Source organism: Schistocerca cancellata, chromosome 7, assembly GCF_023864275.1.
Source record: "Schistocerca cancellata isolate TAMUIC-IGC-003103 chromosome 7, iqSchCanc2.1, whole genome shotgun sequence".
Taxonomy (NCBI): Eukaryota; Metazoa; Arthropoda; class Insecta; order Orthoptera; family Acrididae; genus Schistocerca; species Schistocerca cancellata.
The window spans coordinates 32,086,685-32,106,118 of NC_064632.1; the positions used below are offsets into that span (position 1 = coordinate 32,086,685).

The following is a 19,434-nucleotide window of genomic DNA, read 5'->3' on the forward strand; positions in this document are numbered from 1 at the left end:
CTTATAATTCTCTGTTAACATACACAAACCTCACACGCGACACATTTTCTCGAGGTAATGATCAAAACAATGCTAGACATGAAAGGGACACTCAAATAAAAACGAGACAGGTGGAAAGCGTAAGCAAACTGTTTATTATTTCAAAAGTAATCGCCATAACTTAATAAATTTATCGCACTGTGAGACAAGACCTTCAATGCCTTCATGGAAAATTGTTTGCGGGGCCACGTGTTGCCAGGGTTGTTTCGACTACAGTGCAAAAGTTTCGCTGAGGAGTCCTTACACATCCTTCGTAAAGTCCTGACCTCTCCCCATGCGATTTCCATGTTTTTGGAGTCGAGACGAAAGACGTTCATGGCCGTTGCGGACGAAGAGATAAACGCCTGGATAAAATCATGGTTCCGTAGGCAATCACAAACATTTTTCCGTAAAGGCATTGACCGTCCCGAATCACAGTAAGATAAATGTACTAACAGTCGTGACGATTACTTTTGCAGTAATAAACAGTTTAGTTACTTCTCTCTATCTGTCTTTCATTTGATTGCCCTTACACCTTTGTCGGTTGCTAATTGCTGCGATAACTCGTTCTATAATTTCTTCTGCATCTTCATCTACATATATACTCTGCAAACTACTTCCCATTGTACAACATATTAGGTTTTATTAATAGTGTGCTTCTGGGCATCTTGCTGAGGTGTTGTTTCTATTTACTGCACAATATTTCTACAACCGACACCCGGAGGCACACTATTAATAGTGTCGCTGACAAAATTTGAGAGCAGGTTTTCTTCCCATTCCATTCGCGTATAGAGCGCGAGAAGAATGATGCATAAATGCACCTGCGTGCTCTGTAATTCGTCTATCTTTTCTTCGTTGTTCCTACGTGAGCGGTATGTAGAAAGCAATTCTCTATCCACAGATCCTTCGTCTAATAGCGGTTCCTAAAACATTTTTGATTGAAAATGCTTTTGGCAAATTCGTGTTACGTGTACAAAGCAACTTCGGAATACCTTAAAACTCACACGCGACGATGTTTTCCTTCGCAGAGTCTGGATTGTTCTGTATTTATAGTCCAATCGATTTTGCGCAGTAGAAGCGCGCGCAGACCACACTGCTTTTGGAAACTAAGGTTTCCAGTATTTGTGGCAAAACCAGTGGTAGAAGAGCATTTGTTCTACTATGCCTGTGACACCTACATATTAAAAATTTAGTTATTATTTCTACAAACAGTATTAAGATTGATCATCGTTAACTCTCGATGTTTGCGACATGAGTAGTAGCACCCCGATCTCGGGGTACCGAAGCCCCAGTAGTGTTACAGGCTACGGCGGAGAAGCAAGGGACGGTCTCCCGTCTTTTGCTTCTTCCACCGGGCGTTTAGTAAATACTGTAGTACCTGAAAAGTGCAATAAATACGAGATTATATAGGCTGTGAAGTGTTAACTAGTTATCTCCTAATTACTTCGTGAAAATTAGGTCACAATAAACTGGTGTAATGCAGTTATTGAAATTCAAAAATCTTTCAGCAGTAGAAAATTTTACAGGAGTCTGTCTTCTTCTTCTTTACGTACCAGTAGCTATTTCAAAGCCGTAAACAAGTGGACGAAATGAGTCTGATGAAGTGTTGTTTCGATACTGAGTTACCGGATGTGGTAGACTCAGTGATACAGAAGTGCACAGATCCAGGATGTTAGTTTAATTTTTTTGTTATTTTCGTAAAAGTCAAGAATAGTTTAAAAATATATTATATATCGCATTGTGCATTGTTTCTTAATGTTAGAATATTTCATGTTGGTAGTACTGCCGCAGATCAGCTGTTACCTGTTGACAGTTTGTAGTTGTTATTGTTGTGTAGTGAAGTGTCTAATACTTTGTTCTATCCGTATATTAGGAAGAGAAAATAATAATGAATTGGGGTACTAATCTTTAATACGTGAGATAAGCGTTAACTTAAAAACGATTTGCACATCCCGGTTGTAAGGGATAAATAAGATGAACCTGTAAACCCTTAGTATAATGGTTATTCAGTGTTTCATTGAATTGTGAAGCAGAGTTCTGACGTATAATTGTTTATATCGCATTAACTATATAAGTCCAAGTGTTTATAGATTGCCTGCATTACTTTAGGCAATACTCACACCCGGCTTTTACTTCTATTACTCTAATCAGCGTTATCGGCTTTATTCTGAATGTTTTTCAGGTTGTTGTGTGTGTTGCTCTGCTTTGAGGCCACGGTACAAGAGATTAGTAGACAATATTTTTCCAGCTCTTCCACAGGTAGCTAAACATTTTGTTTCCCGTGTCACTTACTGACTAAAATATGAGATAAGACGCGATAAGATATTAATTTTTCCTGTTTTGTTCGAATCAACTTGAAGGATGGACTAGTGAAAAACAACATGGAAAAATTAACATTTTACTCTCTGTCGTCACCTGAAAAGCTGGATAGAATAGGAGAATACCTGTTCCAGAGAGCAAGCAGGGATATCCACAGACGACGAACAGGGTAAGTTTAGAATATGTTGACATTTAATTTCCGCGTCTTGTTTTGCAATAGAGGAATCAGAATACTTCTGTGTATCTACAAGATACGATATAAACAAATGTTTTTATGTACAGACGGAAGTTATACAGTCATATTAGAATGAGATCATTCGTAGAACAGAAATCCAGGAATTCAAACGAATACGTCTGTTACATTCTTGTATTAGTTTCATACTGCAGTTCCATAGTTCAGCTTTACTAAAGAGTCTCCCTTACCAAAATATTGTGATCAAGTGATCGCATTGCAGTATAGGTCTATGTTCATTCTCTGTTGCCAGGTGAGTATTACGTTACAATCATAAAATAACAACAGCTAGCTTTATATCTAGAAAAACACAAAATACTTCATAAGAGTACAGGCTGTAATGATAAAATGATTGACTCTGGGTTCTAATTTATCTTCAATTTTTGTGTGTGTTGTTCATAATTTGTAGCAAATGGCAAATGTAACATGTTAGAAACTGGCAAGTTTGATGTAGAAATAACAGTGGAACAGCAAACAGTGTAAGTATGAAAACACATAATCATTCACTCATGGTCAGAAAATACCATCAAAACAGACAGCTTCTTGTATAATGTACGCTTGCAACAAATTATGATTAGTGCTAATCAACTTAAACTGATAATTGAGTGAATTAATCCTAATTTGTTGACCCAATTATTTACAAAAAGGCATTTTTTTCTCTTATGCTGCCCAGTTGCTGTTTTTGTCTAGCATTTCCTGCCTCAATGATGTTAGAGGAATATACCTGCTAGTGAAATGTATATGTATAAGTTAGTGTTAATCAGAATTTGCATACCCAAATCAAAATAGCCTGATAAATTATAGGTGGAGTGCTGTTGTTTTTGAATATATAGACATTTCCAATTTTGTGACTGTTGCCTACTGGCAGCTTCTTATACACTTCTGCACGAGAATATAAAATTTTGTTTTGTACCGTAGACATGGACTACATAGTCTATATGGACATTTCTTTTCCTCTTGTGGTATCGTGGATGAAAATTTCACAGTTGATCCTAAATCACTCTTATTATTAACTACAAATACCATTATTAAGTAAATATATTGACTTGTGAGTATAAGAATCCCATATTACCTGAAGAGACTTGTACAAGGTGTTTGAGTACAGGTCGTTCCGTGTAATCCCACAGGGGTAATAAGGTGACCATTTCAGAACTTAGTCATATTTGGTACATGGATACATACATGTCTTAATAGTAAAACTGCAATTACAGCATCATCCTAACGTCAACAATTCAGGTTTGAAGGCTCAACGATGTGTAGCTGCTCATTAGTGAGGCACCAATTTTCCTATTTTCAGAGACCTACTATTCATTAATGAGTTGATATACAGACCTTATTGTCTTATAACTACATCTAGTATGTAGGATACTAAGTTGATATAAAAAGTAGGATCCATCATTCAGCTTTTCTATTAAAAATGTTGAAAAACACACATTTTCCATGCTGTGCATTAATATTTTTTTTTTTAAGAGAAATAAAAAGAAGCCATAACTTTGCACATGGAAACAGTACAGCCTCAGCTTGTGCACTGCAACTTTTTAGTCCTAGTATTAAGTATAAGTAATAATCAAAAGCAGTTGGCATTGCAATTAGTATTTCTTACCATCTCTTAAAGACAATTAAAAAAAAAAGGAGGTCAAACTTGACAAATTGCAAAAGCCTGGGTTTCTATGTAGACAGTGAAATCTCAGATTTTTTTGCTGAAATGGTCACATATCTTGTAGCAATCTTAGGTGCAAAGAAGAGTATCCTAATTCACTTTATTCATTGGAAAAAAAAATAAAATAAAAATAACACTTGCACATTCCATCCACATTCAACACTATAGGGAACTGGGTAAATAAAAACATGTGTATACCTTGAAAAAAGGTTCTGAAAATCTTTGTTGTTGACCTATAGGTCAGGACTGTAAACAAGTCAGAGCTGAAAACAGTTATCAATCATTTTTCTTGGTGTGTATGTTTTATTCCACTGTTAAATGTCTTTGCAGTGCAAAAAATTACAAGAGACACCTTGGGTGCATAAGTCTAGTGATATACTCTTATTCCGTTACTGTGAATGAAAAAGAAAACTTCAATGAAACAAAAGAAAAGATGCAAGCAGTAATGACTGACATTAACAACTCTTTATACAGATACTGAATATATAGACATATACAATTCTACAAAAAACAGGTTTCATAAATAAATTCAAATATAAAGAAGGAAATTGTATTTTTAAAACTCTTGCATCTTGCATACAACTTTTGTTTTCCTTGACATCTTGATCCAAAAACAAAACAAGTTCACTTAAAGGTGAGAGATACACTTTTATCAAACCACTTATTGTCAAGTTCATTCAACTGTGCATTGACTTTGTAACAAGGGACATGTACAATACATATAACATTGGAGAAAGGGACACAGACAGAACCTTCCCTGCTGGACCATGAAAGGGATTGTGATTCAGCAGGAGACATACATTTTTATCTCAACATCTTTAAATTCATATGATACCTGGAAAATGAGTTCAGTGTACCAGTTTTCATCATATTTGAAAGCCTTATATTGCCTAACATGCCGCTGTTTCCATAAAACATTTTCATGAGCTTCCCCCATTTACATCTATTGAAATTCTGTTCATTAGGAAGATGTTAGTTATAGAAACTAGAGATGCATGGATATTCTTCTTTGCACCTAAGAATACTATTGGATACATAACATTTCAGCAAAAAAATCAAGTTGAGATTCAACTGTCTACATACACCCCCAGAACTTTGAAGTTTGTCAAATTTAATCTTTTTTTTTTTTTTTTTTTCTTCCCAATGGGATGGTCAGTCTTTAAGTGAAGGTAAGAAATACTAATTGCAATGCCAACTGCTTTTCACTATTTTTTTTGTCACAAATTTAAAGTGCAGCATGGAAAAGGTTTGTTTTTCATTGTTTTTATAAAAGAGCTGAATGATGGATCCTACTTTTTACACCAACTTAGTAGCCTACAGACTATGAGCGGGTACTCACCTTTGAGCCTCCAAACCTGAATTTATCAAAATTGGCTCAATTTAGAACAATGCTATTTGGCAGTTTTACTATTAAGGCTTGTAGTTACCCATGTATCAGACATGACTAAATTTGGAAATGGTCGCCTTAGGATCCACTAAAATATCGGTGTGTTTACAAGGAATGACCGTTAGGCCTACGTACTTAACATAATATTCATACTACACACTACTGTAGAGTAAATACTGCTACACTGTCGTGAATATTATGCCAGTAGGGCCTGGTTGGGTGAAAGTATGCTAGCGATTCTATTTCTTGACACCTTTGTCCTGTTGATATATTGACATCTTTGTCCTATTGATTTAAATGTAGATCTGCATAATCTGTTATAACTTACAAAAACAGATTGGAAGTGATATGTAAGGTCTGCTGGGTCAAGAGGAGTATTTCATACAACTCTTCGGCTTTGACCAGTGACACACTGTTAATGACTTCTGTGGTGTCACCTTTTGGTGTGTATTTTCACACTATGGTTGCTAGTTGGCAAAGTCAACAAGTGTGGGAGGCAAAAATCTGGTTGTGGTGACAGGCTGATCTGTATTTTGCCCCAAGATCTTGGTTAGATTGGAAGGCAAATGTTTGTTTGTAAGCTGGTGAAGTCAACAAATATGAAAACAGAAGGCCTACTAGTGATGACAGACTGACCTTAGCTTAGGCCATTGGAAAAAAATCGCCACTGACATCACATTATAGTCACCATGATGTTTACAACATTTGTCAAGATTTTAGAACATTTGTCATCTGTTTCCTATGTTGTTGGTCAATGCCAGCATCATTGGTCTCAGGTGTGCTGCACTGGTACCTCATCTGTATTTAAACAGTAACAGCTGCAGTTTCATAGAAAGACAAATGGGCCTGTTGTCGCATTAGCAGTTGTAAAAGACTACATTTTATTAATGTGTTTTCTTTTACCTTATTCAGGTTCGTTGTAATAGCAATGGAAGCAATGGACCAACTCCTAGTTGCTTGCCATGCACAGACACTTAATTTATTTGTTGAAAGTTTTTTGAAGATGGTACAAAAGCTACTTGAATCAACAGAACCACAGCTTCAGATTCTTGCAACACAATCAGTAAGTATATTTTTTTATAGATTTTAAATTGAAACAAAATGTGTTAGATTAATTGGTCTTACAATAAATATTTGCTTTTAATGCTACAAAATATTTAGTTTGTGAGGTTCGCCAATATTGAAGAGGATACACCATCATACCACAGACGCTATGATTTCTTTGTGTCAAAATTTTCTTCAATGTGTCATAGCAACCATAATGTACCAGATATGAGAGACAAAATTCGTGCCGCTGGCATCAAGGGGCTTCAGGTATGTGAATGTCATGTATGTGTTCTAGCACATGAATCTCTGTGGCTGAAGAGTGATCTAATGTTGTTCCCTTGTAGGGTGTTGTTCGGAAAACTGTTTCTGATGATTTGGTGGAGAATATCTGGGAACCAGTACATATGGATAAAATTGTGCCGTCATTGCTCTACAACATGCAGAATTCTCGGTTTGTATCTGGGTAATCAGTGATACTGCTGCTCTGTATCTATCAGCATTCCACATAGAATTAGTGATCCGACAAATAAACACATAGATTGTATTGCATTGTATACTTCTTGCCATTAGATTTGCCACACTTCAAGATTTGATCATTGTATCTGACTACTTCTATAAAACTGATAAAATGGATGTAGTAACTACAGCATGAAATGGTAATAGTACGCTTTATGAATACAAAACAGTATAATACCCTACTGTACTCTATTTGTATTACAATCTAAGTTCTGGCTTACAAAGCCTTCTTCAGACTTGAAAGAGAACACCTAGTGTATAAAGTAAACAAGTAATAGAAGACCGTGTAACAGTTTTGTGCTCTTATTTTGTAAACATACTTAATTCTTCTAATAGTAGCAGCAGAAGAATCCAAGAAAGTCATAATATTTGTAGGGAAATAGTGTATCGATGGTATCAGAAATTAAAACAGAATCTTTGTACTTTTACAATATAATGAGAAGGAAAGTTGCTACTCACTATATAGCAGATATGCTGAGTCGCAGATAGGCACAACAAAAGGATTTTCACACTTAAAGCTTTCGGCCAATGGCCTTTGTCAACAATAGACACACATACACATGTGCATGCGCGCGCGCGCGCGCGCTCACACACACACACACACACACACACACACACACACACAGTTTGCATGAGTGTGTGTGCACACATATGTGTGTCTATTGTTGACAAAGGTCATTGGCCGAAAGCTTTAAGTGCAAAAATCTTTTTGTTGTTTCTATGTGCGACACAGCATCTCTGCTAATGGTGAGTAGCAACTTTCCTTCTCATAATATTGTTACATTCCATCCTGGATTTTTCTTTATACTTTTCGTATACTGAAAAGGTTTCGAGTCCGCCGCTCGTGGTCTCGCGGTAGTGTTCTCGCTTCCCGAGCACGGGGTCCCGGGTTCGATTCCCGGCGGGGTCAGGGATTTTCACCTGCCTCGAGATGACTGGGTGTTTGTGTTGTCCTCATGATTTCATCATGATCCAGGAAAGTGGCGAAATTGGACTGAGCAAAGGTTGGGAAATTGTACGGGCGCTGATAACCACGCAGTTGAGCGCCCCACAAACCGAAAAGGTTTCAAGAACATGAAGACTTTATGGTACAATAAATATGTTATCTGTCATGTTCAAACAAACCTTTTGGTCAATGACACTTTAATTTATGTTTTCAGTAATTCTTTGCAGCTTGTAAATAGTCATTTGGTTTCATTAATTTCAGCAGCCTCCAATTTTTTTCCGCACTGTCATCATATTCAATAAAGCAAGTACACTTCTGTTCATTTGAGACCCCACAACTTCTCGCTACATCACTCATGTTCATCCTATTTGTTGCTCTTGAAAGATGTTGTGGCATGATTGAATCTTCTCCCATCAATGGGTTGTATACAGGTCACATAGAACTTTTAGTGCAGGGCGTTGACTTTGACCCTTGACACATGTATGTTGTGGTGTATGAAGTCATAGATAGGTAGTGTGTGAGGAACACAGCATGTGAGAAGAGGGGTTTTTCTAGCTGGTGTGTTACTTGAGAGGGCACTCTCAAGTGTTTGATTGTAACACCAGGAAAGTTGTTGCTTGTGTTATTTCTGAAGGTTGTTCTGTAAGATAATATGCTACAGATCCACTTTTAGTCATATTAACCCTGGTGATGGTCACTATACTAAGTACAATCAGTTTTCTCCAAAATTATATTGTTCTGGTGAATTATTTTAAGTGTCACAACTGTGAGAAGGGAATGAAAGTGGTGTACTTGCTCCACCACACACAACAACAGTTTTATGTGGTGATACCATGAGGAAAAATCTAGACTGGCAATTTGCAATACAAGGTATTGGACCCACTATTTTTGTTATTTCTCATAATTCATCCATAACTTTTAGCACTGGGAATTGACTTTGATGCTTGGCACATATATGTTGTAGTGTATGAAGTCACATATCAGTGGAGGGGGAGGGGGGGAGAGAGAGAGAGAGAGAGAGAGAGAGAGAGAGAGAGAGAGAGAGTGTGTGTGTGTGTGTGTGTGTGTGTGTGTGTAATATGGCATGTGAGGAGAGGGCCTTTCGTAGCTGGTGTGTTACTTGAGATGACACTCGCAAAGTTGTTGGCTGTGTGCCCAGAAGACAGGGATTAGTGAACTCTCTGTTATTGATTGCTTTCATTTTCATAGATATGTGTGTTTAGAATTAAGTATAGGAAACAGATAAGTGGACCTGCAGTTGTTAAAATTGGTGAATCAGTGTTTAATTTTAGTTTTATTGGTGTTTGGTGTATTGAAATAAGTAGGGGGGGGGGGGGGGGGGTTGATGGGTGCTGAATGGAGCACTAGTTGTTTGGAGGAAAGCAGGTTGGGTTGGTATTTTGTTTTGGTTATGTTCTGTTTTTGTGTTGCTGAATAGTATTTATTTTATTTTTTGTAAGACAGCATTTTTTATTTTCATTGTATTAATCTGTATTTTGTGGAGATCATGGATTTATTTTAGCCACATAAATTATTTGCACCACATATGTGTTTATATGGTTGTGTTATTTGGTGTATCAGTAAACATTGTTTAGATGTGGATATTGTGGGGTGTATTTTAGCTTTGTATGTAAACTGGACATAATTATAATTATTGTACTTCTATAAATGGCAAGTTTTTTGGATGTGAATGTCACAGGCTTCATTTTACCTATTGGGTAAATTGAGTTTATCACTCCTAGCAGATTTTATTTAACTTGTCAGTTTACCCATATAGATTACTTGAATGTGATGATAACAATATTATGGCGTTTCTTGAGGATTTATGTAACATGGGGTTAAGGGATTTTTTTTTAATTTTTGGCTCTGGTAATTATGTCTCCCACCTAAAACTCCCTAATCTCCATGGCTGTACTGTTAATTTCATATTCTTTTTTATTATTTTGAATATATTGTCTATTGCAAAATTGTTGTTGTCATTGTTGTGTGTCTGCTATGGTTTGAGGTGTTTGGGTCCACAATCGTGATGACGTCATGAGTCAAAGTCACTGCTAGTGTCAAATGCTTCATTATTTCTGTGTACACTATAGCAAAACTTCATGATAGACTAAAACTGGACACTGAGCAAGGTGGCATAGTGATTACTGGACTCGCATACAGGAGGACAACAGTTCAAATCAGCATCCAGTCATCCAGATTTAGGTTTTCCACGATTTCCCTAAATTGCTCCAGGAAAATTCTGGGACGGTTCCTTGGAAATGGCAAGGCTGATTTCCATCGCCATACTAGAAACAATCTGAGCTTGTGCTCCATCTCTAATGACCTCATGTTGACAGGACATTAAACCCTATTCTTTCTTCCTTTTTATAGCCGGGTACTGGACCATGTCCCACTCTCAGACCTCTGTATTCATGTTATTGTGGGCACCTTATGGCCTATTTGAAATTTTACATCTGTACGTACTGCGTTTTTACATTTCTTAGTACTACAATGCTTGACTAGCAACTTGGAAAAAGAGGAGAGGAATGTGGTAGAATGAATTATTCAGAGCCTGCAGATTGTTTTCAGAGCAAGACACACTGGAGACCACCTGCGGAATTTGAAAGTAGAGGAGAAGCTCTGGCAGCTTGGGTGTTTGAGCTGTGATAGAAGCTGTACTTCATTAGTTCAGTCCATAAGAGCACCAACCTGTGAATCAAGGTACTGACTTGGGATCTCAGTCTGGTGTACTGTTTCAACCAGTCAAGAAGTTTCAATGTGTTTTAAGTGTTTGGAAAACTTATATAGTTGTTCTAAGAATATTCATATCACAGAACCTTAGAGAAGAGGCTTCCTATTAGGTAGAGTACAACTTCCTTTATTTGAACACTCATAGTTTAACACATCAACTGTTTTTTGAAATTTGTTCATTTTATTCCCTGTAATAAAAGAATCTTTCAAAAGTCTTTTTTTCATTCTCAGCACAAGTATCTTGTGAAAACCATAGCTTATTTTGAACTGAGTAATCATTGCTTTTTCACCACTTCCGACAAAAAGTCTCCTAAGAGATCTGCAACCATATTTAGCAATGAATGGAATTACACTAGCCTTGGTGATCAGCATAATTTTTATTAACATCTCATCATTTCAGGATAACCCATCATCAGACCTGTGTATAAACATACAATATAAGGCAAGACATGCCATTTAGAGATAGATATTTCAACAGCGCAGTGAAGCTGACAAATGTGCCTGTCAAAAACAAATACAGTTGTATGGTGCCCCTTACATCATTCAGTTTGATCATCAGTGCTCAAACTGACACCAGCAGCACAACGTGCACAATGTAAACAATTTTGTTAGTAGGCCACATTTTTGATGGTGTACTTGTGACAGGCTACTGTTCTATGACAAGGCTTGTTGAAATTTGAATCAAAAATGTAGGAAAAGATAGATTGCTACTTACCATAAAGTTTCCATTGCTTGCAATTTGAATTATTCGACTAGTTAATAACAGGATAGATTTTTTTTTTATATAACAAAAGATGCACAATGTAATAAAGCCGCAGCTGTTACATTATAAAGGTGCTAGATTTTGAATATAGGAAGTGACTCAACATTAGAAGCAGTGATACATAACACGAGAAAATTAAAAATAGTTTGTATATAAAACAATAGTATGTAACAGACACAATAATAAAATATCATAAATGTAATTTTATAAGACACTCTTACTCCATTCCTGTTCAAATTTTTTTAAAGTACATTTCCAGTCTTTTTATTATTTTACTGCTTATACTATTGTCTGCATACAATCTTTATTTACAAATTACTTGTAGTTTTCTTGTGCCACACAACATTGCTTTTAACATCCTGTAACTTCCTATGTTTAAAATCCAGCAACTTGAAGTGTAACAGCTGCAGCTTTATTGCAGTGTGCTTCATTTATCATAAAAAATATATTGATATGAACATTCCACGTGGGAAAAATATATTTAGATATAAAAAATATATTCTTTTACTAACAAAATTTCATTTGTGTATTAGTTAAATAATTCAAGTTTCTATAAGGCATTTCATAAAACAGTAGCCAGCATACTGTCAAAAATGCCACCTACTGACAAAATTGCTTACTTTGTGCCATGCTGTACTTTTTTGTTTGTGTCAGTTAGGACACTGATGGTCTGCCGAAATGTAGTGGGTGGTCACATACGACTGCATTGGTTTTTGACAAGTGCATTGGTCAACTTCACTGTGTGTTGAAATATGTATCTTTAAATTTTATTTTTTGTCTTATATTGTATATTTTTACTACAGATCTGATGATGAGGATATCCCAAAATGCATAATAATGAGACGTTAATAAAAATTTTAGATTGGTGTATTTTCATTCAGTGATAATCATTCCAACACTTCAAGAGTTAGACTCTATCCTGCTGAATAGCAACATTTTATAGTGAACCTGCTCAATTATAGACATGATACCAGTAGCTTGTACTCCAGAAAAGCACATTTCTTAGGTTGTGAATCATGTGGGATTCAAATCCCTAGCTATTTGTTGAGATTTATATTTTCCTTGGCACCTCTAATTGCTTAACAGGAATGCTGTAATGTATCTGTTCAGAAAGACCACTCATGGTTTCGTTTCCCATTGTTTTCCAATCTATCTATAATGACCTCTTCATTAACAGAACTGCAAATCCTAGTCATCCCTCATCATGTTTTTTGTAAAGCAGGTGATACTGAACAGTTTTGACAATGAAGTTGTTTTGTTATTTACTCTCCTATATGCATATCTTTCATTCCAATTTCAAACAATTTGTTTACAGTGCTAAATCCTATTATACTATGTTATATCTCTGCAGCCAAAAATGAGTACTGGTAGTAGCTGGTGACAACCTTTTCTTCAGTTCTGCTTTCTGTCATGTAAACAGTCTTGAGCCCATTTTGTTAATACCCTCTGTCCCATCCATAACAATTTTACAGTTTCTCTGTCTAATGTTGGCTAGTTCTGTACCTTTTCTCACTTTCCATTATGCTATATAAGTGTCATCGTGCTTACTTGTCTGTTTTGTTCCGTCTGGACTGAATCTAGATAGCCCTTCTCTCATCAATAAAGAACATAAGGTTATTGGCAACAAACAACCCAAATGATTCTCGCTACATGTGTGACGTATGCATTCATGGTATCATAGAGTGAAAATATCTGTCTGGTATACAGAAAACATATACACATAAATTTACAGTGAGATGCAGTAGAGATACTGAACTTACTGGCACCACCTATCTGCTTGATCCACAGTGTCATCAAAAAGTTGCAGATTGAAATTCTGTATTGCATAAAATCCATGTCCAACATGAATTATAATTAAATTCATGACATCACATTCATTAGTTCTCTAACTCACAACCTGTGAAACTAATCTAGATCTCAGGCTTCAGTATGTCAACAGAACTAAGCTTTCATATTCATATTTGGTGGATTTGCAAAGCCACAACCAAACTGTCAGTTTCCTAATGAATCTAGACATTGGGCTATGCTATATACATTCTGTCACCATAGTCTATATTTAAAAAAGCAGTATAGAAGTAAAATAAAAATTATCAATGTTCTTTTTGCAGAAGTTTGGTGTTGCAGTTTTTTGTTTGTTTGTAGGGGAGGCACATATTCAGTCACAATTTTCCTTCTGAACTTTTGTGCAATATTTGTGCTTCTAGATTAAATGCTTATTACTCTATACTGAGCTATTACCCTCATGCTTTTGTTTCAAAATTGAAAAAAACTGCTACAAGGCTTGTCCTGTATTGTAACAAAGAAAAGTTTTCACTTTCCTGTAAATGACTGTCAAACTGGAACTACAACAACCCATTCACTCAGATATACAGTAAACACACTTGTGAAGCTTCTTGACAAATTAAAACTGCATGCTAGACTGGGACATGGAGCTGGACCATTTCATTTATTATGAACTGAGGTATCCAAATGCAAACTGTGGTCAACTTCACAGCTTCAGACTTCCAGTAACTCTCTCCCACTTCTCAGCAAAGTAAAGCTTATTTTAGGATCAAAACTGTCAATAAAAATCAATGGATGTAAAAAAAAAAACTTTGTCATTAAATTCAGTTAATCGGATGTGTTATTATTTGGCTTTAATATGTTAGGAACTTAAGACTCATTGCAGTGTGACATCTAGAAATTGCTTTCACTTAGTTATTCCAAGCTGCATTAATTCCCTGTCACCTGTAGTAGTGGTACCGTATCTTTGTGACATACTTTCTCATTTGCATTTGTTCAGTTTCAGTCTGGACAAGACATTATTGCTGTTATAGGTACCACACGAAGGAGGCAGACACCCCCGAGCCACCACAAGAGGAGAACTGTGACCCACCTGCACTTGCAGAGACGTGTATGCGAGAACTTGTGGGCAAGGCTTCTTTTGGCCATATTCGCAGTGTCCTGAGGCCTGTGCTAAGGTATATGTTTAGACTCTATTTCATATATTTTCTTGTGGAAGTATATGTATGCTTAGTACCTCTGCCTAAACATGTAACATATACAATAAAATTAAACAGGCAATTTGCTATGTTTTTTTTTCTTTAGTGCAACCATTGGAAAAGTATCTATTGTAAATAAGTTTAACATAGGAATACATGATTTAAAGTGTGTTCAAAATTACGAGACATAATTGCTTGGTTTCAGGAGGCAAAATACGTAGTTACAAACTTCCAGTATGCTTGAGTAGCTTGGGTCAGCAACTTGTTTTAATCAATGCAATGAAAAACCAGTCCAAGTTGCAAATTTTTTACTTTTTTTTCGTTCGTTCGCTGACTAGTTTCAGGCCGAGGCCCATTTTCAAATCAACATAACAAAGTCAAAAATGTCATTTCCGAAGATGTCACAAAATATGCAATAAACATTTACGGTGCACACAGTTATCTGCCATTTTCGACTTTGTTTTGTTGATTCAAAAATGGGTCTTGGCCCAAAACTAGTCATCAAATGAATAAAAAATAAAAAATTTGCAGCTTGGACCAGTTTTTCATTCCATTGAAAATACATAGTACTGCTGATAGGTACATATGAAAGTACACATCACATTCATGACTTTCAGAACCCTTAGGTGCTTTCCCAGAGAGTAGAGAGGGATAGGTTGGGAAAGGTTAAAAATTATATTCATGAATACTGCAATCCTTATGGTACAGTATAATAACAAATTAACTATTTTTTACAACCTTTCAGTTGTAAAACATTTTACTTAAACTATTGAAATTAAACTTACATGGCTTGTTCATTTTACAGTTAGCAGTATATAGTGTTTTGGTGATAAAATAGTTGAACCAAGTAAATTAGTGACTAAAATTCTGATCATATGGTATAACAGGAACTGTCAGTAAATTCTCAGATGTTGCTACGTATTTAACACTTTTGGTCCCAAACTGCAACCAGAACCTCTTCTGAGAAACCATATTAGAAAGATTATTAGAAAGATCATAATACAGTAATGTAAAATTACCATTAACTGGCGAACTGCCCTGACTTCACATGGGTAAACTCCAATGGTTAACAGCTGGACAACTTGCCTGGCATTGTATAAAAAAACTTGCTTGTGAATGGGTCTATATCTATTAGTGGAAAAAGTGTCAAAAGCCCTATAGTAGTTCATGACATTAGCCTTCACATAGAGATAGCAGAACATGAGGGACTTTATAATATGTGTACCTGAAATTTTTTTAATTCAGAGCAGTAGGTAACACTTTGCTATTGAATTCACATAAACTTTCATAAAGAACTTTTTTATTAAACTGTGTTTGAATTAGGAGAAATACATATAGCTGTTCAGAAATCAACATGATTATTTTTCACAAAAATTATAAAAAGTGGGCATAAGGCTTGTTTTATGTACAGTAATCATGTCAGGACATTTTATGGAATAATTTTCTGATTTGAAAAAATTTGAAGCACTGTTAATAACACACCACCTTCGGCACACCTCTCTCTGTGCTGACAGTCCAGGATGCTCCACAGGTCATTACACTATATGTATGGATACTTGTCTTGTTGAAAACATACCCATTTGCTGAGTTAAGATACGTGATACGGCTTCTTCACGAGAGAGTTAACAGTATGTCTGTCTTCTCATGTACTACTTGTGCTGGGCTGCTGAGATCATGCACAGCATTGAGTATGGCCATTCTGCATCCATCTATTCCACATCCACATTGGAACAATTGCCTTTATGTTATCATGTTGCTGCTGTCACAGCTCTGCCTTGCCTTTCCAGTGTCAAAGGACTGCAGTCTATGTTAGGGGAACGTACCTAATATCAAAAATTCATTCCAGGTGCACCCACACTGGCCCATCTTTTCCACAAATTACTCCACGGGGATGTTTCTTTTCAGTGGCTGCCAGCCTTCAAATGCGTATTCACACTTTTGTATTCCAAATTGCATTCTGCTCCATATGTGGCGATCTTCCATCATGGCCATCACCTGCTCTTGGCTACAGACATCTCTCAGTGTGGCCTTGGGGCCATTTTTGCTACAAATATGGTTCCGAACATCTGATAGCTTATATGTCAAAAACACTCAACTCCTCAGCAGTGCTACTCGCAAGTTGAAAAATAAGTGCTTGCCATCGTCTATGCACTCAAGAAGTTTCACATATTCTTTTATGGGTCTAATTTCCACCTCATTACAGACCACAAGTCCTTGTTTTCATTGTTTTCATTGTTTAATCCTTCTGGTTCATTGCCCACCAAAGCAGCATATGCCTCCAGCATTGGGCCCTGTTTATGTATTGCTGCAACTACGAAATAAATTTTCAGCTTACCACACAGCATGCCAAAGTCGATGAACTTTCCCAGCTTCCGATGGGGTCAGATCCTGCTTTTGGTAAGGATGATCTCCTATGTTTTCACTTGGATGTTGAGGCTCAGTATACAGTGGAGGGTTCTCCTATTATGGGCTCGCAGATCGCAGCTGCTGTAGCTGCTGATCCAGTTTTGTGCCAAGTTGTTCACCTGGTTTAACATTGTTGGCTAGACAGGCCTCCAGGCAGGAATTCTGATCCTTTTTTTAACTACTTTACCCGCTTCCACTGTCTTTCAGTGTTTGATGCTGTTGTTTTAGCTACGGATGGGCTGTCCCCCAGAGTTGTGATCTTTTGCGCCCGACGACGGAATGTGGCTCTTCTACCAAGTCACTGGACAATTGACACGTTTTTGCCTGGTATCAATATTGACATCACACAGTTTGTTGTAGTCTTGTCAGTGTGCTACACAAAAGGTGGCATCATGGGCAACACTCTCCACACGGCCCGCATCACAGCGTCTGTGGGAATGCATCTGTGACGATTTCATGGAACCATTCCTCATTTCCTACTGGGTGTCGTTTCTCGATGTTTACTCTAAATTTCCATATGCTATCCACTGTTCTTCCACCGTGCCTACAGTTCGGGCCCTCTCAAAACTTTTTGCTGTTGAAGGATTGCCTTATAAGCTCGTGATAATAAGGGTCTACAGCTCGTCTCTCGGACGTTCCACGTTCCACCGTGTGATGGCTCCTGCTTTCCACCCCCAATCTAACGGCAAGTAGAATGGCTCATCTGCACGTTCAAGATTCGATGACGTGCTTCCTACAGGTGACGGGGGATCGGATTCCAGCCGAGATACCTCACGATCACCAGCAGACTACCCTCCTGCACGTGCTCGTGCTGCTCCACCAGAGTCTGTTTGCGTGGACCTCAGTGCAGGTCACTTCTGGCTCTGTAGTTTGGTCTCTGGGTTCGTCTGCTAACTGAAGTGTATTCCGACCGTGCTCCACAGCTGCTGTGGCCACTGCCTCTCTATCGTTGGCACCAGTGAGGGACTGGTGGCGTGCCACCGTCATCTCAACTGTGTCCTTGCGCACTGGCAAAGGCTGCGAGGCTACTGTCGTGACCTTCACCTCCTCCCTCGGCACCTGTCCTGGCCTTGTGGGATGTCCCTGCTGGGGACTGGATCCACTCTCCTTACGGATGTCGCCATCTCCTGCCTCTCCTCTGGGGTCCGGATTGCGTGCTGCCGCACTTCCTGTGATGCTTCACTGCCACCTGCACTTCCACAGCCAGCTGGGATGGTGCCATCAGATCCTTCGCCATTAATGTTCCTGGCAGTCCTGCGCAAGAGCCTGCTGCTTTCACTGTTGGCATATTTCCCCTCTGTATTGAGGATCCGGACATTGAGATGCTGCCAGCCCCCTTATTGCCTTTCCTCCTTTATGATACTTTAGCACGGGGGGGGGGGGGGGGGGGGGGCGGCCTGCTGCAGAGGCCATAGTTGTGCCAACAGTCTCCCCGATGTGCACATCAGAAGAGTGTCCTTTCCTCAAGAGGGGAAGGTTGCTATAATGGTGTACGCAACACCCAGATAGCAGCTGCGGCACCAGTCCGCCAGTGTGTTACGCTTTAAATAGTCTGCCAATGTCAGCCGCCCAGAGTAGCCACCAGAGGCCACCTGCAGTGGGTCACAAGACAAGTGCACATGGCACAACATCCACCAAGCTGCCTGCCCAGAGCCCTCTTCTGTATGGAGACAGCATAGCCAGCACTCCTTCTCAGATTGTGTTCTGCTGCAGATTGTACTGTTTCTATGTTTGTCTATGTTTGTGGATCAGAAAACATTTGTTCTTAGTTTCCACACTACCGATTATGTCTGTCATTACTACATTTATAATTCACACCTCTATTCTGCAAAATACTGTATGCTGTTGTGACATTTGCCTGCTTTGTTTCTTCGTTGATGTCAGTGTACTGCATTGTTATACTGGCTGAAACATTGGGGGTGGAAGTTCAACACTGACCACTGTAAATGATATAGCCGACAATTGCTCAATTGTGTCTCACAGTTCTTTACTTTCATTGTTCACAACCCCCCAATACTGCACAATTATATGGCCAGTTCACTGTTGGTAAATCTTGATAAGCCTCATTAATAGGTTGTAGGCAACATTAGCATACTGCTACAATAGTTTGCTGTTGAACATCTATGAGCAGTAAAAACCTAACCACCAGTTCACAGTTCTTGCAGAGTAATACGTTATATGTGACACTGTTTTTCAAATAAATTAAACAGATATCGTCATCAATTGTTAACACACACCCTATTTGTGTCACACTTATTCCACTGTTAAGTTGATGCATGTTGTTAATCTAGCTGATACATGTTTCATGTCTGAAAATTGGCCACGGACTGACTGACTGTCTCGGGACCAAAAATTGGTCCTTTATATATCCTCACAATAATAGGCTATACATTGTTCAATGTTTAAGTAACAGAAATTACAATTGAAAC

General features: G+C 37.8%; 1 protein-coding gene across 2 annotated transcripts in view; it reads left to right on the top strand.

Annotated features, from left to right (window-relative positions):
* The first annotated feature begins 1,305 nt into the window (after positions 1-1,305).
* LOC126092285 (protein EFR3 homolog cmp44E) overlaps positions 1,306-19,434 on the top strand; it is a 92,956-nt gene continuing 74,827 nt past the window's right edge. Inside the window, exons 1-7 of one of the 2 annotated variants that reach the window (XM_049907803.1) lie at positions 1,306-1,689; positions 2,201-2,277; positions 2,379-2,506; positions 6,529-6,679; positions 6,778-6,930; positions 7,008-7,114; positions 14,435-14,578. In XM_049907803.1, the coding sequence (XP_049763760.1) occupies positions 1,608-1,689; positions 2,201-2,277; positions 2,379-2,506; positions 6,529-6,679; positions 6,778-6,930; positions 7,008-7,114; positions 14,435-14,578 (842 nt within the window). In that variant the 5' untranslated portion in view covers positions 1,306-1,607. Of the gene's footprint in view, positions 1,690-1,809; positions 1,917-2,200; positions 2,278-2,378; positions 2,507-6,528; positions 6,680-6,777; positions 6,931-7,007; positions 7,115-14,434; positions 14,579-19,434 lie in introns of those variants that run through there. The other variant, XM_049907804.1, reaches the window with a different exon arrangement.